At 38.1% G+C, this 26,580-nt stretch overlaps 1 protein-coding gene across 2 annotated transcripts in view; it reads right to left on the reverse strand.

Annotated features, from left to right (window-relative positions):
* Positions 1-26,580, reverse strand: part of COPG2 (coat protein complex I subunit gamma 2) — a 462,375-nt gene that overhangs the window by 414,563 nt on the left and 21,232 nt on the right. Inside the window, exons 5-9 of one of the 2 annotated variants that reach the window (XM_081537057.1) lie at positions 24,593-24,672; positions 10,238-10,313; positions 8,383-8,475; positions 7,324-7,410; positions 5,878-6,035 (exon numbers count right to left, since the gene is read on the reverse strand). In XM_081537057.1, coding sequence (XP_081393183.1) covers positions 5,878-6,035; positions 7,324-7,410; positions 8,383-8,475; positions 10,238-10,313; positions 24,593-24,672 — 494 coding nt within the window. Of the gene's footprint in view, positions 1-5,877; positions 6,036-7,323; positions 7,411-8,382; positions 8,476-10,237; positions 10,314-20,329; positions 20,493-24,592; positions 24,673-26,580 lie in introns of those variants that run through there. The other variant, XM_081537058.1, reaches the window with a different exon arrangement.

Raw genomic sequence — 26,580 nt, forward strand, 5'->3', positions numbered from 1 at the left:
AGTCCAGGATTTTGCATGATATACTCTGCATATAGGTTAAATAAGCAGGGTGACAACATACAGCCTTGACATACTACTTTCCCAATTTGGAACCAGTCCAGTTCTAACTGTTACTTCTTGATCTGCATACAGGTTTCTCAGGAGGCAGGTAAGGTGGTCTGGTATTCCTATCTCTTTAAGAATTTTCCACATTTTGTTGTGATCCACACAATCAAAGACTTTAACACAGTCAGTGAAGCAGATGTTTTCTAGATTTCCCCAGCTATCTATGATCCAACCAATGTTGACAATTTGATCTCTGGTTCCTCTGCCTTTTCTAAATCCAGCTTGTAAATCTGGAAGTTCTCAGTTCATGTACTGCTGAAGCCTAGCTTGGAGAATTTTGAGCATGAACTTGCTAGAATGTAAAGTGAGTGCAATTGTACAGTAGTTTGAACATTCTTTGGCATTGCCTTTCTTTGGGATTGGCATGAAAGTCGATCTTTTCCAGTCCTGTGGTGACTTCTGAGGTTTCCAAATTTGCTGACATATTGAGTGCAGCATATTAATAGTATCATCTTTTAGGATTTGAAATAGCTCAGCTGGAATTCCATCACCTCCACTAGCTTTGTTTGTAGTGATGCTTCCTAAGGCCCACTTGACTTCGCACTCCAGGAAGTCTGTTTCTAGGTGAGTGATCACACTACCATGGTTATCTGGGTCATAAAAGTCTTTTTGTAGAGTTATTTTGTGTATTCTTGCCACCTCTTCTTAATATCTTCTGCTTCTGTTAGGTTCATATAATTTCTGTCCTTTATTGTGCCCATCTTTGCATGAAATGTTCCCTTGGTATCTCTAATTTTCTTGAAGAGATCGCTAGTATTTTCCATTCTATTGTTTTCCTCTATTTCTCTGCATTGTTTCACTTAGGAAGGCTTTCTTATCTCTCCATGCTATTCTCTGAAACTCTGCATTCAGCTGGGTATATCTTTCCTTTTCTCCTTTGCCTTTTGCTTCTCTTCCTTTCTCAGCTATTTGTAAGGACTTCTCAGACAACCATTTTGCCTTTTTGCATTTCTTTTTCTTGGGGATGATTTTATAAATATACCAAATTTTATGTTTTGATTCAAGCATTAATGGATGTTTGACTTGCTTCCATTTGGGGGCTATTATGAAAAAGCACATTTGGGATGTCTTTTGACACATAAATGCATGCATTTCTGTTTGGTATTTAAAAGAAGTCAATTGAGATTCTGATCAAGGATTCAGTGAATCCGTGGATCAAAGAAGATGTGGTATCTTTACAGTACTGAATATTCTAAGAACTTGATATATCCCTCCACTTATTCAAGTCATACTTGTTAAATAACATTTTATAATCTTGTGTAGAAATACATAAAATTTTTGGTAGGTTTATTTCTAAGGATCTGATTTTTACTGAAATGATACCATCTTTTCAAAATCATATTGAGTAGCTGCTGGTATGTAGAAACAAAACTGATTTTGGATATTAGCCTATCCAGTAATTCTGGTGAACTCATATCAATTCTAGCAGATAATATATAGATTATTTTGCATTTTCTCTATACACAATCATGTTGTATACAAAGACAGTTTCATGTCCCCTTTCAAATTTTTATATATTTTTCTTAACTTATTGTACCAAGTAGGACTTTCCACTAAAATGTTACTTAAAAAACAAGATAAGCAGGCATCCTTGTCTCATTCATAATCTCAAGGGGAAAGTCTTTCATATTTCACCAATAAACGTTAGTGTATTGGAGATTTTAGGGGGGTAAGCTTATCATAATAATAATGTTCCTTTCTATTATTTGCTTTGAAAAGAGATTTTTTTTTTTTTTTGGCCACACCTTGTGCTGTGCTTAGTCACACAGTCCTGTCCAACTTTTTGCAACCCCATGGACTGCTGCCTGTCATGCTCCCCTGTCCATAGAATTCTCCAGGCAAGAATACTGGAGTGGGTTGCCATACCCTCCCCTAGGGAATCTTTCCAACCCAGGGATTGAATGCATGTCTCCTGCATTGCAGGAAGATTCTTTACAGTCTGAGCCACGAGGGAAGCCCTCAGATCTCAGTTCCTCCGCAGGATCTCAGTTCCCTGATCAGGGATTGAACCCATGCCTCATCAGTGAAAGTGTCAAGTCCTAACCATGGAACTGTCAGGGAATTCTTGAAAAGAAAGATTTAATTACAAATTACTATTGAATTTTATCAATTGCTTTTTTAGCATCTATAGGGGATCTTCCCCACCCAGGGATTGAACCTGGGTCTCCTACATTGCAGACAAACTCTTTACCAACTGAGCCATCAGGGAAGCTTCAAGATGTTAAGATTTTTACCCTTTATTCTTTAAATGAGGAATATTATGTCAATTTTTGACTGTTAGATCAATCTTGCATTTCCAGAAGAAACAGATACTGGGAAATACTTGTTCATTATTTCTTCAAGTATCTGTTTTGATCCATTCTCTCACATCTCCCTCTAGAATTCCAATTATGTATCGAGTGGTATGCCACTTGATACTATTCTATTGTTCTCTGAAGCTCTGTTTATTTTTCTTTAATCTGTTTTCTTTCTAGTCTCCAAATTAGTTACTTTTTACAGCAGTATCTTCCAATTCACTAACTCTAACACTTTTACATTCTCAGCCATCTCTAGCTTTGGGTTAGGCCACCCCGCAAATTTTCCTTTTCAGTTATTGTACTTGTAGCAGGCAGAATGGTTTCCCAAAGATGTCCATGCTTTCCTCCACGGAATCTGTGAATATATTACCTTACACAACACAGACCAACCCCTGGCTGACAGTCAGCAAGGAAAGAGAGACCTACAATCTATGACCACAAAGAAATGAATCCGGCCAACAACCTTAATGAGATTGAAAGTGGATTCTTCAGTAAGCAACAGTACCCTGCCAACATTTTAACTTTAACCCATGAGACCAATGTCTAACCTACAGAACTGTGAAATCATGGATGTTGTGATTACAACTGTGGTAATCTGTTATGGCAGCAATAAAACACTAATACAGATTTTGGTACCTAGAAGTGAGGTGCTGCAACAACAAATATCTAAAATTGTGGAACTGCTTTTGGAACCAGATAATGGGTAGAGGCTACAAGAATTCTAGTGAACATAATGAAGAAAATCTAAAATGCCTTGAATGAACTATTAATAGAAATGTGGTCTTGAAGAGTCAGTGAAGGTTCATAAACTGCTTATAGAAAGCTGGTCCTGGAGGATCAGAAGAAACTTGTTATTATAAACTGGAGTAAGATGGATCCTTGCTATGTACTGATAGAGAGCTTAGTGAAAATGTGTCCTGCAAGTTACATGGAAAGCAGAATTTATAAACAAACTTGGATGCTGACTTGAGGAAATTTCCAAGGAAACTGGTGAAGGTATGACCTGGTTTCCTCTTGCTGCTTACAGTAAAATGTGAGATGACCAATTTAACCAGTGAACAGCAGCCTTGACCTGTACCCGTGACCTGTAGACTGCCTATGACCTTCCTTTTCAACAGTCTATCCTACTGATTTTTGGACTTGCTTAGCAAGGTCCAAAACTGTTTATGCTGTTTATTCCAAGTTAAGAAGAAAAAAAAAATACAGAAACCTCTTCATATTTTTAACTCCTACTGGTTCTGCTTCTCTGGTTGAACTCTGACATAGCACTTTTAAGTTCTTTAAAAAATTTTTTTTAGCTTTTTTAGTTTCCATGTCCTCTATTCATTCACTGTAATTATTTTGCATTAAAGTCTTCAATAACAAATTTACAATAGATGCTTTAATTTTTTATCTGCTAATTGTAACATCTGGGCCACATCAGGTCCAATTTCTAGTGACTGCTTTTTCTCAGCTACTCACATTTTCCAAAATCTTTGCACTTCTAGCGATTTTATTTTTTATTTACTTTCAAATTTATTACTATATACAGACAATTGTGAATGATAAAATGCAAAGACTTTAGAATCTAAGATGTTTCTGGAGCAGGCAGTTAACTTAGCTGGGAGAAAACTCTAAACATTATCTCCTCCACGGTGTGTTGCAACTGAATTCTCCACTCAGTTCTTTCAGCTGACAGCTACTGCTTTATGCCAGCTTTACTAGTCTTCTCCTGTACATGCATAATTAGAGGAACTGTACATAGTTCTCCTGTATCTCTCCTGTACACAATGATTTGTGCAGAGTTGAAAATTTATTTTGAGACTCACTGTATCTATGGCCCCCTTTTCCCCAGGATTTTCATCCTAAATTTCCATCATTCTTCTAATTTCAAACTGTTCTGGCCCCACTGTCTACTTAGTAAATACTATGGCCTTCTGGGTTCCCACACACAAAAATTGTGGCGTGCCCTCAGAGACCAGCCGGATATATGCAAATTTTACCCAGTATAGTTTCTGTCTTTCAGGCATCCATTTCCCTCCAGTTTTTTTTTTTTTCCACTTTTACTTCACTTTATTATTTTTTTTTAATAAATTTATTTATTTTAGTTGGGGGCTAATTACTTTACAATATTGTAGTGGTTTTTGCCATACATTGACATGAATCAACCATGGGTTTACATGTGTTCCCCATTCTGAACCCCACTCCCTCCATTAAAAAAAATACATTTGAATCGGTTCTATTGAGATGGATGAAACTGGAGCCCATTATACAGAGTGAAGTAAGCCAGAAAGAAAAACACCAATACAGTATACTAATGCATATATATGGAATTTGAAAGATGGTAATGATAATCCCTCCAGTTTTTGCCTGCTTTTCACCACTCACCAGTACTTTCAAATAATGTGGGGTTTTTTGTTTCAGGGAAGCATGCTGCTGCTGCTGTTTAGTCACTAAGTTGAGTCCATCTCTTTAGTTACAGCCACCAGGCTCCTCCATCCATAGGTTTTCCCAGGCAAGAATACTGGAGTGGGTTGCCATGTCCTTCTCCATGGGATCTTCCCGATCCAGGGATCAAACCTGCATCTCCTGCTTGGCGTGCAGGTTCTTTACCATTAAGCCACCTAACGATATAATCATTATTTGCTGGAGGGCTAATATAACCAAGCTACTCTACCATTACTGAGAGCAGGAAGCTCAACAGAGTATTTTTTTTAACATTTCATTTTATGTTCTCTGTTGACACATTTTATCCCCTAGTTTTTTTAGTGATTACTCGAGATTACGATACTAATCCTTATATTATCACTGTCTACCATCAGATAATATAACACTACTTCATGAACAATATAAGAACCTTATGAATGTGTAATTCTACTAGTCTCCCTCATGTGCTTTAAATAAATAAATTATTTAAATAAATCATTAAATGCAATACTTCAAAATTCTCTTTTATAAAAATAAAAAAGAAAAGATGATTCTTAAGGTCACTTCCAGCTTTCACATTTAATTATTATATAACCTATGGTGGTATTTTTTTGTCCAATATCAGTTTGTTATTTATTGTATTATTAGTGGTCATACCCTATTAAGTGCACATACTAGAGCATGTGTGTGCTCAGTAACGTCCAACTCTTTGTAACCCCATGGACTGTAGCCCACCAGGCTCCTCTGTCCATGGGGTTTTTCAGGCAAGAGTACTGGAATGAGTTGCCATATCCTCCTCCAGGAGATCTTCCTGACTCAAGGACTGAACCTGCAGTGCAGGCAGATTATTTACCACTGAGCCAATAGGGAAGCCCATACCAGAGCGTACATTAAGGTAAAAATAAAAGTTGTGTTACTAGGAATCCCATGATTTTTTTTCTTAATTTGGAAAACACCAAATCCCTCTGTAAAGTCAGCACTGCCCAAAAAATATTCATAAAGGAAATAAACTCTGAGGCATGTTAACCAGCAAATGGAAAATTACTTAGGTTTAGATGAAAACACTTACCCCTCTTCATTTTCTTTTAGTAAGCGACTGGCAATTCGGATCAACATGCAGTAAGCAAACTGTGATTTGAGGCCAGATTTGGTAAATTTATTCAACATCTTAGAAACAGCAAGGCGATCATTCTTTTTAAGGTGATACAAAACTCCCAATGCATGGTACTAAAGAACAAGAAAAAGAATGTAAGACAGAAAGAAGGCAGAATAGGAAGAGGATAAAACTGACATAAAAATGCAATCATACAGAGCTAGGTTTTTAACAAAAAGATACCCAACTCTAATGTATACAAAGAGAAATATCTTTTCCATGCTGAATCAAACACAGGCATGATTGAAAGGATGAGTTTTTAATTTACCCTGTTAATTCAGATTAGGTAAGTATTAAGGGGATGACATACAATCTGAAGACGGCTCTAGCAGATTCAGTGTTGCCCCATCCATCCTTAGGACAAAGGTTCTCAGGTCCAAGGCTTTAACCAGTGTCACAGGTCTTGCTTAGTGGCTTTAAATCATCTGTGGTTATGTTAGTGGTTAATAGATTCATCTCCTAAAGTAGGTTTACGGCATGTAATTATCATGGCACTTTGTGTAAAAACGCAATGATCAGAGTTAGGAGGGTGAGAATGTTTCCCAAGGGAAAAATTACTACTTTATTTCCTCATAACTGAATATGAGAAGTAAATGCTGAAATGGAATAAATAAGTACTCTCTCAAACACAAACGGGGTATTTTATACAAAAATTGCCAGTTAAGAATTTAATCTTGTTCCTTTTAATTAAGAATAGCCTCGTGAATATTAAAAGTAGATCCTTCCAACAAAACAGTTTTATAATATCTAATATAATCATGGGTTTTGGGTTTTGGGTCATGGGTTTGGGGCTTCCCAGATGGCTCAGTGGTAAAGAATCCACCTGCCAATGCAGGAGATGCAGGAGACACAGGTTCGATCCCTGGGTCAGGAAGATTCCCTGGAGGAGGGCATGGCAACATACTTCAGTATTCTTTCCTGGAAAATCCCATGGACAGAGGAGCCTGGTGGGCTACAGTCCATAGGGTTGCAAAGAGTCTGACTTGACTGAGCGACTGAGCATGCACCTCAAACAGTATAATCAAGGCCTGAAAAGTTTGGAATTGAACATCCACCTTCACAAATTAATTTTCAAACAAAGGACTAAAATGAATTATGACCTTCGGAATAAGCATCTCAAATATCACTGAATGTAAGAAACTTTCTCAAACATTCTTACAGCTTCTACTAAACACTAGCAGGGTAAATCATAATTAGGGGATACTTACTTGAGAATATGCACTAACAGGCTACTTAATATTAAATTGTTTAATATTAGTCTTTAGCTAATACTCATCTGGAGAATCAATAAATTGCCCCTAAAATGTAGGGTTACAGAGAGCTGATCTAGAGACATAAGCTAAGGTGATTCAGTGACAGTACCTGGACCATAATATTATCACTTGAAGCAGCTTCTTGGGCTTCATTGACCCAGCGCTTAACCACATCATAGCTTATCTTCATCATGTGCTAAATACAGAAAAAATTGAGAACAGATCACGCATAGTCACTAAAAGTTTAGAAACATGAGTTAGTTTTCTTGGAAAATCACTAACAGACATTTCCAGAAAAAAAGAAACAACTTTACAGTGTTACACGTCTATTTCAAGTCTCTGAGACAACTAGTAAACCTGACACACTTGTTCAAGACCCCTTTGCAAAGGTGAGCATATGTCTGTGGACTGGGAAAGGTGTATAAAGGGAAGTAATGAGAGGGAAAGGACGGGAAGGGAATGGATAATTAATAAGATGGTACTTATATAATGTTAACATCAGAGGTTTTACTTCCAGGAAACTCACCTGGAAGAAAAAACAGAGTGCCATAAAAAAGTAGAGTACCTGCTGTAAAACTTGACCAATTATATTCCAGAACCAGCAACTCTCGTGATTCAGATGATCTAATCCATTCACACATTAGTAACCAATTTTAATCAAATACAATGTGATAGGCTGTCATGAATAAATTTTGTTTTGGTGAAAAAGAGAAAGAAAAGATATTACTAAAACAAAGAGCACTTCCTAGGAGGAAATTTAGTAGTGGGACAGTAGACTTTGGATTGAAGGACAATTGCAGACACAAGGCACCAACAAAAACAGAGGACAAAGAGACAAAAGGTACAAGGGCAGGTCATAAAGGAAGATTCAAAGGAAGAGATTAACTCTCAGTTTCTTCCCTGACCCTCATCCCACCCTTATCCCTCATCTGTATTATATGTACAACATAACTTTCTGATGACCAAAACCTTTCAAACATATAAAATTTCATGCTTTTAACTGCCCATTTTAATTGTTCAATGTCCCTCTGTCAGATAAAGCATTCGTATAAAGTAACAGAAATGTATACATATTTTTTAATGTCTCATTTGTGAGAGAATCAGTGATAATTTGTTTTTGCAACTAGAAACTGTACCATGCATGAGAATCAGTTACTTGTTCACTTACTAAGGAAGACACCAATGCTGAACTCGATACACTGGAGACTTTATCCACAATGGCCTGCTTCATGTATCTCTCAATGGCCTGCAACATTGTTCCCTAAGAACATTCATAAAGAAAAAGGCTGAAGTAAGATATTTTCATGCAAAATTACCACTTCAAAATAATCTACAAACACAAGTCACATATTTGTTTCTGTGCAAATATTTAGAATATATTAAAAGGCTTATCATATAATAATCAGATCCCAGAGGACAGGACCCAGGCAACCAAGTGGCAGCTTCAAGAAGGAACATTTTAGAGTATACATAAGGAAAAGGAATAACTGCTCCACAATGAAATAAATGGTCTCAAAGTGGAGGATCCCAATTCGGAAATATATAAGTAAAGGCTGAACCTACCAGAGGTATTATAAAATGAATTCCTAAATGGGATGTTTTTGAAGTTCTGAAGATACCTCTACGTGTAGGGCATATATTGGGCTGGTCAAAAAGGTCATTTGAGCTTTTGCACATCTTACAGAAAAACCTAAACAAACTTTTTGGCCAACTCAATATTTTTCACATGGATCCCAGAAAGTTCTATAACTCAACTGTAAACTCTGATTATTTCAAATATATAAGAAATTACATGTGGAATATGCTAATTATATTGAGTCCTCAGCATGAAATCCTCTGAAAATAAAATTCTTTTTAACTTACCTGGAAGAAAGTTTAGCCCTGGCAAGGTGGTGGCAAATAAGGATGGTACACACACCAAGCTCAATTACTTAGATGAAGAGAATCTTATTGCTAGCCTTGGCATGGTCAAGTCTTATGCTACCAATTTAATTCTAAAAACAAAAGCAACCACAACAAAGTAACTGAGCACTGAAAAACATTAAACCATTTCTATTACTCCTTCTAGGATCCAGATTTACCATTTAATCCTGTTCAACCTTTGAAACTTGAATGCAAATGTATACATAAAATATACCCGATCATGAATATAGCTAAAATCTTATTCAAGTTGCTTGGCAATGCCCAGTCTCCCTTCATTTTAGCCTTTCCTGCAGAGTTACAAGAAAGGGACAGTCTAACATACTCTATAACCTCATTCCTTCTAATACAACAGACTAAGTCAAGGTTAAACACCTGAGTTAGACACAGCTGGACACAAACCACTGGCTAGCTGACGGCTAGTCATGCTGTTTCTCCTAAATATTTAAATGAGGAGGCTTGAGCCTCATAAATAATGGATCATAATAGTAAATACCTGGAAATCTTGCTGTTGAATTCCTTACAGCTGTCCTCTTTCTAGTTCTGGTATCTGGTTGTAAGTTTTACCTCAAATTCTGAGAGATTTGTATTTTGTAATAAAGTTTTTTAAGCTAAATTTGGGATTTTCCCCGGTGGTCCAATGGTTGGGACTTCACCCTCCAGTAGGTGGGAGGATCAATTCCTTGGTTAAGGGGTTGAGATCCCACATGCCCCTTGGCCAAAAAAAAACAGAACATAAACAACAGAAGCAATGTTGTAACAAACATAATAGACACTTTGAAAATGGTCCACATCAAAAAACTTTTATAAAAATAAAAAAGTTAAATTCAAATGGCTTTTGTTTCCTATGAACAACGTGCCCTGACTATGACAAAAATTCATGAGAGTAAATATGGAGAGAAATAGACTAATCTAAATAAACAAAAGGAAAAGGCAGTCTAGAAGAAAAAAAGCCTGGAGACGCAAAAGCCTTTCTGGTAGTCGTGTTGCTCTGCTGCTGCTGCTGAATCACAAAGTCAGACAAGGAATCCTACTAAATTTACATGGCCACCTGCAGGTAAACACAGGTCCCCTTTGATGCCTCAGTAAAGCAAAGAACTTACATCAGTGATTCTGCAGAGAGCCCTGATGGCTGGGCCTCGGTACACATCTTCCTTTCCAGTCATGTCCTTAGTCAGACTGAGAAAAATCAAATTAGTTACCATAAGATTAAAGTTTTCTCTTCTGTGGAGTCCACCCATACTTAATTCCACTTGTCCCCATAATTATCTTAATGCAACCATTGATTCAACAAATATTTATTGAGTATCTTCTTTGGATAAACATAAAAACTATTGGATAGAAGACTATTTTAAATCTAAAGAATACAGCAGTGAGCAAAACCAAGTCTTTGCCTTCATGGAACATACATTCTAGAGGGAAAAGAGACATTAGTCACATAAACTAAGTACATACATAATTTTAGGTCCATCCATGTCTCTGCAATCCCGTTCCTTTTTATGACTAAGTAATATTCCATTGTATACTGATCACTGGCATAAAAAACAATGATATAGAGAGCCTCATGCTCAACTTGGAGAAGACAATGGCAACTCACTCCAGTACTCTCGCCTGGAAAATCCCATGGACGGAGGAGCCTAGTAGGCTGCAGTCCATGGGGTCGCGAAGAGTCAGACACGACTGAGCAACTTCACTCTCCCTTTTCCTTTCATGCATCGGAGAAGGAAATGGCAACCCACTCCAGTGTTCTTGCCTGGAGAATCCCAGGGATGGGGGAGCCTGGTGGGCTGCCGTCTATGGGGTCGCACAGAGTCAGACATGACTGAAGCATCTTAGCAGCAGCCATAAAAAGGAACGAGACTGCAGAGACATGGATAGACCTAGAGACTGTCATACAGAGAAAAGTCAGAAAGAGGAAAATAAATATTGCATATTAATGCATATACGTGGAATCTAGAAAAACAGTATAGATGAACCTGTTTGCAAAGCAGAAACAGACACAGATGTAAAGAACATACATATGGACACTGAGGCGGGGAACTATGGGGATAAACTGAAAACTTGGGATTGACATATATACACTACTATGTATATAAAAGAGGTAACTAATGAGAACCTACTGTATAGCACAGGGAAAAATAAAGAAAGTACAATCTTCTTTATTGTAGGACATTTGTTAAAGTAACCTTAAAAATGCATTCCAATATACATTAGGTACAGACAAATATTATTTGATTCCAATTATATGAGATACCTAGACTCAGAACAAGACCCAGCTTCCCCCTCAGTCAGTCTATCCCATCAAGAAGCTTCCATAAGCCTCTTATCCTTCTCCATCAGAGGGCAGACAGTCTGAAAACCACAATCACAGAAAACTAACCAACCTAATCACATGGACCACAGCCATCTCTTCACTCTTGCCATCTCCTGTTTGAGCACTTCCAATTTGCCTTGATTCATGGACCTAACAATCCAGGTTCCTATGCAATATTGCTCTTTACAGCATCGGACCTTGCTTTCATCACCAGTCACATACACAACTGGGTGTTGTTTTTGCTTTGGCTCCATCTCTTCATTCTTTCTGGAGTTGTTTCTCCACTGATCTCTAGTAGCATACTGGGCACCTACTGACCTGGGAAGTTCATCTTTCAGTGTCCTATCTTTTTGCCTTTTCATACTGTTCATGGGGTTCTCAAGGCAAGAATACTGAAGTGGTTTGCCATTCCCTTCTCCAGTGGACCACATTTTGTCAGAACTCTCCACCATGACCCATCCGTCTTGGGTGGCCCTACACGGCATGGCTCATAGTTTCACTGAGTTAGACAAGGCTATGACCCCACCCCGGACTTGCCTGTGGGTGTCTGGGAGTCTCTGGCCAAGGCATGGGTCGGTGGTGGCCTGCTGCAGGGTTGGGGGCACTGAGTGTAGCAGTACATGCGTGGGATCTTTTGAGGGAGGTCACCATTATCTTCATTACCTCCACCATCGTTTGGCCCCAGGTAAATAGCAGGGAGGGAACACAGCTCCACCCATCAACAGAAAATTGTATTAAAGATTTACTGAGTCAAATTCATAGAGTTCAAAAATACACTGGTATATGCCAGGGGCTGGAGGTGGGGGTGGAGAGGGGGAATGGTGAGTTAGTGTTTAAAGGGGACAGAGTTATAGTTTAGAAAGGTGAAAATTTTGAGAGATGGAGGGTGAGAGTTGCACAACAATGTGAATGTATTCAGTGCTACTGAACTGTACAGTTAAGTATGGTTAAAATAGTATGCTTTATATTATGTGACTATGTGCATGCTTAGTTGCTCAGTCGTGTCCAACTCTTTGCATCTCCATGGACTGTAGCCCACCAAGCTCTTCTGTCCATAGGATTCTCCAGGCAAGAATACTGGAGTGGGTTGACGTGCCCTCCCCTCCAGGGAATCTTCCAGACCCAGGGATTGAACCCACTTATCCCTGTGTCTCCTGCACTGCAGGCAGATTCTTTTCCTGCTGAGTTATGGAGGAAGACTTTTACCACAATAAAAAAAAATTTTTTTTTTAAAGAAAAGAAAGAAATTGACTAAAATGATTATTTCAAGATGTCTGTTTCTCAGAAATGGCTTTCTAAAATGACAACTGTCAATGATTTCAGACCCTTCTATGGAGCTGCAAAAGCAGGCAGGGGGGTGTGGACTGAGGTACAAAATTTCATGTCTGTAATTTTAAAAGGTTTTTAATCTTTATATTATTCACTCTTTTGTCCTTCCTTCTCTTGTCTTCTGTGTATTTATATTACCCTCAAATTGACTCTCCATCTCCTCTCTCACTCAGTTCCCCTCACATAATCAAAAATGGCCTCCAACTCCAACTCACTTCATCAGGGTACCAAGAGGAGAAAGCTTGAATAGCTGACAGTCCTTCAGTTTCTTCGGAGAAGGCAATGGCAACCCACTCCAGTACTATTGCCTGGAGAATCCCAGGGACGGCGGAGCCTGGTGGGCTGCCGTCTATGGGGTTGTACAGAGTCAGACGTGACTGAAGTGACTTAGCAGCAGCAGCAGCTTCAGTTTCTTTCATTTTTCAATTATTAAAGTATTTTACTCATGTAATAATCCATTCTCAACATATTCAAAAAGGTATAAAATATAAAGTCTAAATCTGTCCTCATCCACCCTAGCCTGTAGTGCCACTCAACTAGAAACAGTCATGTGAATAGTCACTTATGTTTTCTTAAGGAAGTTCTTAAAATACATATTTACAACCATAGGGGTTTATTAAAATGCATGCCAATGGATATCCACTTCTCTGGTACCTTCAATTTTACTTAATGATATAACCTGAGAATCTTTCCATACAGGCAGATTTTTAAAAATTTTAGATATTTATGTTTTTTAAAATATATAAATGTATATCTAAAATCTTTTTAATGGCAGCACAGATTTCCATTGTTTGGATACAAATAATTTATCGATCAGTCCTTTTCACAAATATTTGTATTTTTCCAATTATATAAAAAACTGAGGTTTGGCAGGATTAGTTCTTCTAAGGCTTCTCTCCTTTGCCTGTTGATAGCACAGAAATAGTCATAATAATGTATAAACAAAAAGGCATGGCTACATTCCAAAAAAACTTTACTTACAAAATGGCGCAACAGCTTTGGCCATTGGCCACAGTTTGCCAACAGCTGCTCTGAACTTCTGTTTAGCTTAGGCTGCCCTGACAGTAAAGGCTTACCTACAGATAGTTTATTTGGGAATGTGTTCTGAGGGAGAAGTAAAAGATAAGAAAGTAAACAAACAAGGAGGGAAAAATCAACCCAGACAAGTTTTCTCTAGTGAATCACTGCCACAAGCAACTGGTTATTTAATGAGCAACCTTCTGAGGAACTTAATGAAATATATCTCAGCAACCACACATTCAAGGAATGAAAGAGAAAGAATTTATCCACAAGCTCTTCGCCCCTGGTAGAGAGTTAACCCCAGAGAGTTAACTCCCCGTTCTCTTAACATTCACATGTTAACTCACACATATGAGTTCAGAGTATGTACAAGAAATCTCAGGGCAGAAAGCAAAACGTCCAGCACATGCTTCAAGTGAGGCACTATCGATGCAAGTAAGCTGGATCCTCATGGAAATGCTGACCACAGCCACGACTGGAACCAAAGATGAAGCTGAAGAAATGTGAGGTGGCTTGAAAGTGGCACCCAGTATGCCTCATCCTTTGCACCCTTCACATTTGAACATGTCTTCCATTGAATCTAATCTATCACTGAGTCTTCAGGATGGTACCATTCACTATTTCTACAAGAGACAGGAAGATGAGTAGAACATAGTACAATCCTGCTACAGCTCATTTCAAAGCCATAACTGATACTCATCATCTCCTTCACATAACCATCCATTCTGTATTTCCCTCACTCTTGGCCAGCACTTCATCTTATCTCAGTTATGCCTCTGGGAGGTGACTCAAACCTTTATCCCAAGGGATCCACACCTTTGGTTGGTTTTACCCTGGTTGGACCATTGGTCTCTAATCACCACTTTCCCATGCATGAATGCACCAAAATATACTTGAGTGAATACTCTGAATTCTGGATACAGTCCTGTCACCTTTATATGAACAACCCTAGATCCTGGTAGGAATCAAGGTCAATTACCTCTATATCAGCACCTTCCATCATCCGCTGGTCCACTAGGCATGAAGAACACAAAGTGACCCAATAATAGTCGTCATTTCAAATGTTTAACTGGCCCACTTGCTGTCCCAGGGCTGTTCTGACTCTAGAGTGTGGGATGCCTTAGATTGCCAACCTGTTACTCAGACATGTAGCATCCAGAAGTGTGGGACAGTTCTGAGCTGAAGATAATCCATAACCAATGGGAACCAGGGATCAATGGGTTAAATGCTTCCCCCTTTTCATCCCTTGAAAACATTGTCCCCTGGGAACCGGACCCTCTAATCCATACTTAAGGTGAGAATAGGAAGAATAAATTCTCCAAGTGGGTCACTGGAGTGAGGGAGAGGGGCTGGTCCCATTCCTAACTATGGATTTCTGGACCCACCTGGTCTATTTACTGGCGACAGTACCATACACTGGCAACTGATTTAATGGATACATGGCATCTTGGAGGAGAATTCCCAACCTCACAGGGTCCTACCTCCAACTCACTACTTCAGCTGAGCATTCAGCAGGCCATGTCATCATGGCATAAGCACAATGTAGCAAAACTACTGATCTCCTTCCTAGTCATGAACCCACTGTCACTCCATTTTTGCCATAAACTGAGTAGCAATGTCATGTAGGATACCATGACAATAAAGTAAGAATAACTGTTTATACCACAACTTGCACCTACTGCAAACCTCTAGTTTATTCTCTATTTTATGGTGTTTGGGTCATGAAATTAAAAAAATTATGTAGTCAAATTTATCAACCCTTTCTTTCATTGCCTCTGGATTTTAGTGATAATTACAAACCTTTTCCCTACAGCAAGGTTCTCCTCTAGTACTTAAATGGCTTCATCTTTTAAAATTTATATTCCTTATCTTTTTAGAGTTTACTTATTTATGTGTTGGGAAATACAGATCAAATTTTATCTTTTTCTAAGTGGCTAATCAGTTGTCCCAGCATCATGTATAAAAAAGTACATGTTAAGTTGGAAAGAGAAAATTATCGTATGTTAATACAAATATACGAAATCTAGAAAAATGGTACTAACAAACCTATTTGTAGGGCAGGAATGGAGACACAGATGTAGAGAACAGACTTGTGGATACAGCAGGTGAAGGAAAGGGTGGGACAAATTGAGAAAGCAGCATTGACATATATACACTACCATGTGCAAAAGAAATAGCTAGTGGGAAGATGCTCTATAGCATAGGGAGCTCAGCTCCGTGCTCTGTGATGACGGAGAGGGGTGGAATGAGAGGGAGGTGAGGGAGGAGGCTCAAGAGGAAGGGGATATACTTACAGCTGATTCACACTGTTGTATAGCAGAAACTAACACAACATTGTAAAGCAATTATACTTTAACTAAAAAATAAATTACCAAAAAAAAAGATCCTGCATGCTGCAACTAAGACCCAGCACAGCCAAATACTTTTTTTAAAGTACACATTTACCCCAGTGATTAGAGATGCCACCTTCATCATATACTAAATTTTCACATGTACTTGGGTCTAATTCTGCACTTTCCATTTGTATCAGAGAAGTCCAAAAAATGTAGATCAGTATAGCCGAGGTGACGCTTTACATAACCATAGTGATATTTTCCACTGGTCTCTTTGTCTATGGTACTGACTCCTACCAGAAGCATATGGGAAATCCAACTCCTCTACATCTTTGGTAATATTTGGTAAAGTGAGTCTATTTAATTTTTAGTTGATTCAAAGATGTATAGCGGTATCTCACTGTGGTTTTAAATGGCACATCTCAGGGTTTCAGGTGTCTGAAATACTGTTGTCACATCACAGTAATGTTCCAGAACTAAGGCTGGCCTCAAGGCAAGACCAGAAAGTAAAGAGAAAAACAAGAATAAACAAGGATTCTACCCCCGTGCTCTCCAGCTTGCAGAGGTCTTGTCTTTAACCTGTGCTCAGGATCGAAACAGGCTTCAGTCTTTGTTGACTCTTCCCACCATACAGTTCTTGGATTAGTCCGTTCTTGGTCCAAAATAAACATGAAACTCACCATATTGTTCTTCACTCAGTTCAGTCGCTCAGTCATGTCTGACTCTTTGCGACCCCATGGACTGCAGCACACCAGGCTTCCTTGTCCATCACCAACTCCTGGAGCTATCCAACCATCTCAATCCTCTGTCATCCCCTTCTCCTCCTGCCTTCAATCTTTCCCAGCATCAGGGTCTTTCCAATGAGTTAATTCTTTGCATCAGGTGGCCAAAGTATTGGAGTTTCAGCTTCAGTATCAGTCCTTCCAATGAATATTCAGGACTGATTTCCTTTAGGATGGACTGGTTTGATCTCCTTGCAGTCCAAAGGACTCTCAAGAGTCTTTTTCAACACCACAGTTCAAAAGCAGCAATTCTTGGGCGCTCAGCCTTCTTTATGGTCCAACTCGCACATCCATACATGACTACTGGAAAAACCATAGATTTGACTAGATGGACCTTTGTTGGCAAAGTAATGTCTCTGCTTTTTAATATGTTGTCTAGGTTGGTCATAGCTTTTCTTCCAAGGAGCAAGCGTCTTTTAATTTCATGGTTGCAGTCACCATCTGTAGTAGTTTTGAAGCCCAAAATAATAAAGTCTCACTGTTTCCACTGTTTCCCCATCTATTTGCCATGAAGTGATGGGACTGGATGCCATGATCTAATTCACTGTTACTATTCAAAGGCCTCAGGTATACCTGTATACCTTTCTATACCTCTGTTCAGAGGTTTTTGTTGTAATTATTGAATAGATGACCTGTCGTGGCCTTACTCCATTTTGGCTAGAATTAGAAGACCCCTGACCTTCCCTTTTAGTCACTGGTGTTCATTAAGCAAGAGAAGGGAATTTTATGACTTGGCATCATTTTCATCATTTTCTCTCGAAAGTCTTCCACAAATTTCATTTTAATAGAGAATAAGAATCCAAATAAACTGGGACAGTCTGCGTGTCAACTGGGTAGGAGAGAGGGAAGAAAAGCAGGATATAGAAAGGTTTCACAACACCCATTAAACCCACTGAGACAGTTAATTTTCTGCGTCAACTTCGCCGAATTAAGGGATGCCCAGATAACTGGTAAAACGTTATTTCTGGGTGTGTCTAGGAGAGCTTTTTCCAGAAGAGACTGGCATTTGAATCAGTAAGCTGAATAAAGAACAGAACAGCCACTTCTGTGGAAAAATAAAATGGAGTAATCAGGGATACAAGAAAATTCAGTTCTATGGTTCTGAAAGCCAAAGACAGTAGAACTTCATGGAGTGTTTAACCATATTAACCATATTAAAGCTAAGAGAGCGGCCAAGTAAAATATGGACTGAAAAATCAGCTTTGGGATTCTGCAATTAAGAGATTACCAGAAATCTTTAAGAGAGAAGTTTCACTAGAGTGATGGCTAAGTCCAATTAGAATAGTATCTTCCTTTCTTATTCTACACCAAGTCCTGGTAGACATAATGTCAGGGACAGCACCACCATTCAAGTCGAAAGGCTGTTTCAGGCTTGAATATTTCTTACCAAGTCTGTGGATGGTCTTAGCTTCTTGCTCCCTTTAGAAACTAGAGTACTGTCCTCCTCTTGCCCAAATCCTCACGTTACTCCCACAACTGATATCAAAACTGCCTGCCAGACAGTCATTCCCATAGCCCCTAGCCCCTTTATTTCCTCCTAAACCACAGTCTCTGAAATGAGACCGTGAAATTTCCTGAGACTAGGGATGTAACTAATCACATACTGATACCACTCCCCCATGATACCTGCCATGTGACCAGTGGGTCAGTCCTCAGGACTCAATCCCAGAATTCTAAGCAATCTTCAGATGTAGACTTTCACTGGTGAGTCTCATCAGACAGGGGTAGAACAGTATGACCAGACTGTCAATATACTTGACCATCCTTAAACCACTAATTAAATTTCTTTGTGTTTTTCTTTTCATTAAGTGAGTTGTAATTCATATACAATTTAAAAATGTCAGCTTAAGTGTTCGGTTAGATGGCATTTGGAATCACTCATGTAAGCTCTACCCAAAATAAATACTGCATACGTCCTTCACCTTGGAAAGTTCCCTCATTCCCACTTCTAGTCAGTTTCCTCCAATCTACCAGACTTCTGGTTTCTAATACCACAACTGAGTTTTGGCTGGTCTTCGAATTTATATAAAAAGAATCATCCAAGCATTCTTTTTGTGTGTCTTTTGTTCCAACATACTATTTTAGGAGTGTGTCTGTGTTGTTGCTTGAATCAGCAATTTGTTCTTTTTTATTGCTGAGTAGTGATCCACTGTACTAATAAAACACAATTTGTTTAGCCATCCTCCTATTTATGAACCTTTGGGTTGTTTCTAGTTTAGGGCTATCACAAAGCTGCAATCAAATTCTTGTACAGTCTTTTTTTGTGATAGAAGATTTTCATTTTCTTGGGTAAATACATAGCAGTAAAATCACTGGTCACAGGGTAGGTATATGTTTAACTTCATAAGAAACTGCCAAACCTTTTCTAAGGTTGCTGTACCATTCTACATTCCCATCTACAATGTATGACAGCTTCAACTGCTCCATACACCAAGTTCCATACTGGATACTGGAGTAGGGTTGTTGATTTGGTACTGTCAGGCTTTGTTATTTTAACCATTTTAGTGAATGTGAAAAGATACCTTACTGAAGTTTGAATCTTCATTTCCCTGATGACTAATACTATTGAGAACATTGCCATGTGTTTATTGGCTCTTTATATATATTCTTTAGTGAAGTGTATGCCTTCAGGTCTTCTCAATATTCATGCTAACATAATTGCCTATGTATATAGAATGGTCATCTAATATATTCGTTTTCTATTCCTGCTATAACAAATGACCACAATTAGAGGCTTAAAATAACAAAAGTACATTATCTTTTTTTTTTAATAAATTTATTTATTTTAGTTGGGGGCTAATTACTTTACCATCTTGTAGTGGTTTTTGCCATACATTGACATGACTCAGCCATGGGTTTACATGTATATTATCTTATAGTTAGTTCTATGGGTTAGAATTCCAACTTAGGTCTCACTGGGCTAAAATCACAGCAGCAGGCCTGCATCCATCTCATAGGCAAAATACATTCACCCATCCCAGGATTCCCTCAAATCAACACATTACAGCATTAGCTCAAAGTCCAAAATCTCATTTAAATCTCACCCAACTCAAAGCACCAATCTTATTATCAAAAATTATAAGGGATGGGTAAGAAAGGGTATAATTTATCCTGAGGCAAAATTCCTCTCTACCCGTGGACATGCTAATCTTTAAAACAAGTTCCCTGCTCTGAAACACAAAGATGGGACCTGGCATAGCAGAACACACACAAACATTCCTATTCAAAAAGAGAAAATGGAAGGCTAAAAAAGAGTTACTGGCCCTAGACAATTCTGAAATCCATCCAGGCAAACAGGAAGAGGGTTCAAGTCCTAAGCAGATTTCACTAGGTTCTCAGCTCTACCCTATGGGCCTGCAGCTCTGCCCTCTGAGCCATCCTTCCTTTTTATAAAGGGCAGCCTGTGAGGAGTCTTACCAGCCTGTCTCCTGCCTGCAGAATTTTGGGGCTCTGTCAGCCCTCTTTCGCTTCATCTCTGGTCCTTTCAGTCCAAGCTGGCAGTGTTTCTGCTGGTGTAAGGTTCTCAAGTGCCTTGTGGGACTACCATATTTGTACAGCCTCACTTCACTAGTCAAGAGGTTCCTCCACAGATCTTGCCTAGATAATCCCATCTCTATTTTCAGCTTCTGCTTAGATGCTGAGGGAATCTATGAGTCACACCCTTGATCTCTCAGAGTGGTTTGTGTGAGTGAATACACTGACCTTTTAATCTTTCTGAAGTTTGAGCAAAAGGCTATACAGTAACTCTGATTTTTTTTCTCTAGAGAACGCTTTCCAAACACACATCTCTTGATTTGAGCATCCTCTGCCATTTTGGTAGGCTGAGAATTTCCAAAATCAGCAACTCTTGGCTTATTTTTGTTGTGTTTTTGAGGTGTGATTGTTCATACAATATTATATTAGTTTCAGGTGTACAACATAATGATTCAGTATTTATCAAAATCTCCTGGTGCACGTTTAACAGGTCTCTCCTCAATTTTTACTGTACTCTCAAATTTTACTAAATGACAAAAAGAGAAATCAAGCCACACCTCAACATTCTGCTTGGAAATCTCAGTTAAATATCCAAATTCACGTTTACAAGCCCCACTTTCCACCTAGGGCAGGATACAATGCGACTAAGCTTCCTGCCACAATATAACAAGGATCCCCGTCCTTCAGTTTCTATTAATGATAGAAACTTCTTCCTCATTTTCTCCTGAGCCCTCACCAGCAGCACCTTTAATGTCCACATTTCTGTCAACAGTCTGTTCACAATGATACCTGATAAACATTTTCTCTATTCTGCTGCTCACTTCCTTCTTAGTCTAGAAGAGGCATTAATGCTCATATTTCTACTAACAGTTTGTTCAAGGCAGTGCAGAATTTTTCTATCATGCTTTCCAAACTCTCCCAGCACCCGCTCACTACCAATTACAAAGCCACTTCCACATTCCTAGGTATTTGTTACAGCAGCACCCCACTTTCAGGTACCAAAGGCTCTTACTAGTTTTTTCCTCCCCGTTTTGAGATGTAAGTGACATATAACACTGTCTAACTTTAAAGTGTACAAGGTATTGATCTGATACATTAATATACTGCAAAATCCAGTAGTTTTCAGTTGTTGCTGTAACAAATTACCACAAACTTAAGAGGCTTAAGACAACATTCATTTCTTTACCTTGCAGCTCTGTAAGGTGAGGTCCAACACAGGCCTCAGTAGGCTAAAATCAAGGTATGAGCAGGAAGGCATTCCTTTCTGGGGGCTGTCGGGGCTCATCCATGTCCCTGCCTTTTCCAACTTCTGAGGTTACCCATATTTCCTTGGTTTGTGGCCCCCTTCCTCCATCTCCAAATCCAGCAAAAACAGTGCAGCTCTGTGGCCCTGCTTCCACCATCACATCCCTTTACTGAGGCTTTTCTTCTGCCTCTCTTCTATGTAAGGGCCCTTAGCCTTGTATTAGGCCCACATGGATAACCCAGGATACGCTCCCTATCTGCTGATTAGCAACTGGAATTCCCCTTTGCCATGGACCATACTGACAGGTCCTAGGAATTAGGACAGGGAGGCCTGGCAGATGGAAGGTGTATTATTCTGCCCACAATGTCTACTAATCACTTCAAACGAACAAGCAGCAAACCACAATGCAAAGCGGCCTAACAGGACTCAGGTGGAAGCACTATCAGCTACACAAAGGAACAAAAATCCTCAATCAACAGTTGATACTCTATTTTTAACTTTTCCACTATTCAGTGAGACTAGCAATCTCGGTGAAGATTTTTTTGTTTTTGTTTTTTATTTGTGCCACCTGTGGTGAGTTAACTAATCCAAGTACCCATTTTCAATCCCTTCTCTCAAGCTTGCCCCTTGGGCTATAAAAGCTAAATACTCACTTTCCTGGCCTCCTAAGATTAGTCATAACACAGTTGTGTCAAATGAAATCTAAAAATTGCCTTGGGAGAAGCTTTTGCATACCTGATTAAAGAGGCAGATGGTGCTGGCTCTCTCTGGCCCCCTTCCCGGTACCCCTCCCATCTTGAATGGTGCACTGCCAGTAATTCAGGCATCTATTTTGCAATAATGTGAGGATGTCCCAAAGAATTTAAGACACACCAGCCCTGACACTGCTGAGCTCTGCCTATTTTGTTTGTTACTATTTACATCTGGCTTTCTGTTCTTTTCAGCTGAAAGCTTTACTAATTGAAACTTCAGCACAACTGCTGGTTAAGCATTAAGTATCCTCCTCCAAAATTTATTTTGCTATACAAATATCAGATTCACTTGAATGAGTTATAATTAATAACTATTAACTATAACTATTAATAACTATTTTCTACATAACATTTGTAAAATGTCTTAGGACTCCAAATTACACATTCTCATTCTAGAAAATTTGAAAATCATTGAAAGTTTAAAGAATATAAATAGCCACAATTCCAAACACCCAGAGGTAACTTACTGGTAATGAATCAGTGTATTTTCAGCCATAAATTTTTATATATATACTTAGAATATTTTAAGACTATAAGGAATATACAGACTTGAATCCAACTCTCATTCAGCACTGTACTGAAGACTTTTCCATATCATTACAGATGTTTCAAAAATATATCCAAAAAATTAAAATATTTCATCAATAATGAATGCTATCTCATTGTTTTCTGATGATAATTTCATAGATGTGAAATTACTGGATTAAAGGGATATACCCTTTCAAACATTCAACAAATGCTGCCACACTGCCTTCTAGAAAAACTGAACCAATTCATTACTCTACCTCCTGTTTACAAGAAAATCAATATCCCTTACAAGTACTGACTGACTTTTTTCTTTTTGCCAATTTGATTGGCAAAAATAATGTAATTTTCTAAAATTTATACAGAACTCATAAACTCAGTGCAAAAAAAAAAAAAAGATTTAAAATGGGCAGATGTGAATAGACATTTTTCCAAAGAAGACATACAGATGGCCAACAAGTACATGAAAAGATGCTCTATGTCATTAGTTATCAGGAAAATGTAAATCAAAGCCACAATAAGATTATCACCCCACACCTATTAGAATGGTTATTAACAAAAACATAGAAATAGCAAGCATTGAGACATGAAGAAAAGAGAACCCTCTGCATTGCTGGTGGGAATGTAAACTGGTACAGTCATTATGGAAAACAGTATGGAGATTTCTCAAAAAACTGAAAACAAAACTACCATATAGCAATTCTATTTCTGGGTATTCATCTGAAGAAAACAATAACACTAATTCAAAAAGATATATGCATTCCCATGTTCACTGCAGCATTACTTACAATTGCCAAGATATGGGAACAAGCTAAGTATCCATCAATAGATGAATGGATAAAGAAATTGAGGTACATATATACACTGGAATATTATTTAGCCATTAAAAAGAATGAAATCCTGCCATTTGTGACAATATGTATGGACCCTGAGAGCCTTAAGTGAAATAAGTCAGACAGAGAGACACAAAAACCATATAATAGTTCTTATACATGGAATTTAAATAAATAAATAAATATACATATATAAAACCAAGCTCATAGATACAGAGAACAGGTTAGTGGATGCCAGAGGCAGGGACTAGGGTAAAAATAGGTGAGCTGCTTGGGTTTGGGGGCTTTTTTTTTTTTAGTTTAAATAATTTGAATTTAAAAAGCACAAAAAAATATTGTAACTCATTCTTGAATTTTTAATTTACATTTTTTGGTTACTAGTGAGAATGACTAAAGATATTTAGATTCTTTAGTTATTTTATTAATTATCACATGGAGATAATTTTTGAAATATAAGAGCTCCTTATATATTATAGATATTAATGTCTTTTGATGTAGTTATTATATTTTATTTCATAAAGCAACTATAATATAAAATTTTAAATTTTTAAATAATATTTTATTTCAGTGCATCATTTACTTTTTAGTTTTGTTTAATGACATATTATGATTCTAAACATAATCAATCTATTAGCATTAGCCTTCGTGAATTCTTTCTTTGCTTTATCAGACAGGGATGGTTTTCACAGAATGACAACCACATTTTAGAAAAGAATGCTCTTGATATTATATTCTTTATAAATTCCTATTGGCTTTCTTACAGTCAAAATGTAAAATTAATAGAAAGAGAACAACAAATACTCCACTAAATATGTAAGTATCCCATCCCAGGTTTTAACTATTCACATACCTGCTTGTAACAATTATCACATCCTCAGAGATGGTAGCCATTTCTTTGATGGTAAGGTAGCACATTCTTCTCAATGTTTGCTAAAAAATTATTTATAAAAGGCAACAGGTTACTCATAAGGAAATGGTTTTTTAAACTGTTTGAAATGTGTACCCCAAATAGATATACTTACAAAATTATTCTTAAAAAGATTATCATCTACCCAAAAAGTCCTTTTAAAAATGTCTGGTTGAGGGGACTTCTGTGGCACTCCAGGGGTTAAAATGCCCTGTTCCCAATGCTGGGGGCCTGAGTTTAATCCCTAGTCAGGTAACTAAGATCCTGCAAGTTGCAGAGTGTAGCCACAAGAGAGAGAGAGAGAGAAATGTCTAGATGAGAACATGTTCAGAATTCTACTATTTCCTAAGCACAAGTAACTGATGCACTAAGAGTGGAAAACATCTAGATGAAAATACAAATATTCAATTAATTATATGGGTCTTTATACAAAAACACCCACACTGTAACTCTGATGATGAGTCCAAAGACAGGTTTTTCAGAGAGCTAAAGGCTTGCCCTAGAAAAAGATTTTTTTTCATTCTTTAAAAATATATACAGACACTAAAATAAATAAATTTATTAAATATATATATATATACACACACAGACATGCAGACTCTGTGTTTTCCTCAGTTTAGCATATTTTTACTTAAGGCATTTGTAGTTGTATAACTAACTTCTCGGAGAAGGCAATGGCACCCCACTCCAGTACTCTTGCCTGGAAAATCCCATGGACAGAGGAGCCTGGTAGGCTACAGTCCATGGGGTCGCTCAGAGTCGGACACGACTGAGCAACTTCACTTTCACTTTTCCCTTTCATGCACTGGAGAAGGAAATGGCAACCCACTCCAGTACTCTTGCCTGGAGAATCCCAGGGACAGCGGAGCCTGGTGGGCTGCCATCTATGGGGTCGCACAGAGTCGGACACGACTGAAGCGACTTAGCAGCAGCAGCAGCAGCAACTAACTTCTATTTTCAATTATCAAGATTTCTACATGGATACCTGGATCCAAAATCAGTGTTAAACTAACAATAATGAAGTTCTGCCCACCCTTTCTCCTCACCTGGATCCCCAATTTTATTTATAAACATTCATACTCAATGCTAGAAGGAGTGGCCTCTCGCCTGTCTTGCCTCCTTCTTTATCAAGTAACTTCAAATTTCTTATGAATAGTGAAACTCAAATACCTCGGACCCAGCTCGAGTGCGAGCTGTACAAAGGGTCTGCTGGAAACTACTGAGCCCATGAAGGAACAGACAGAACAGAGTGAGGATGTTCACGGTGATTAAACACAGAAAAAAATCACCCCAGGGAGAGAAAGGCCGCACGGGGCAGGTGAATGAGGCATACTGCGTCCATCTGAAGCTACTACAAGAAGAAAGCAAAAAATGACAATCAAAATTTCAGAGCAGAAGAAAATTTACACTCCCTCGTAATAAAAATCTACATGAAGCAGAATAGAACTAGAGATATGAAAAAATTAGCTAAAGCACAAAAAATTAAGCTCAACACTGTTAGTCATTGGGGAAATACAAATTAAAGCCACATTTCAGATATCACCTCACACCTACCAAAATGGCTAAAATTTAAAAAGAGTGATAATACAGTGTTGACAAAGATGTGTTTTTAACAAGTAAAATATATGACCTAAACAAATATACAGAAATGCTGATAAAATAAGAACAAAAAGATTTAATATGAAGCCAAAGGCAAAGTGAAGGGACATGCACAGGTGACAAAAATGGAAAAATAAGTAACTCACAGCCATAGAAGTACAAGCTCAGGGTCTTGCATAGGATAAAGTATCTACAGTCTACAAAGGATGGGATTCTAAAAGGTATATTCTTCAGGCACAGGGAAACTATTCTAGGTAATAACTCAAGAAATACAGCAAGGAGTGAAGAGTTAAAAAAAAAAGTGGTAAACAGTAACAAGACAGTGTGGTATT

The sequence above is a fragment of the Giraffa tippelskirchi genome, chromosome 10 (genome assembly GCF_054371585.1).
Source record: "Giraffa tippelskirchi isolate mGirTip1 chromosome 10, T2T-mGirTip1v1.2.pri, whole genome shotgun sequence".
Lineage (NCBI taxonomy): Eukaryota > Metazoa > Chordata > Mammalia > Artiodactyla > Giraffidae > Giraffa > Giraffa tippelskirchi.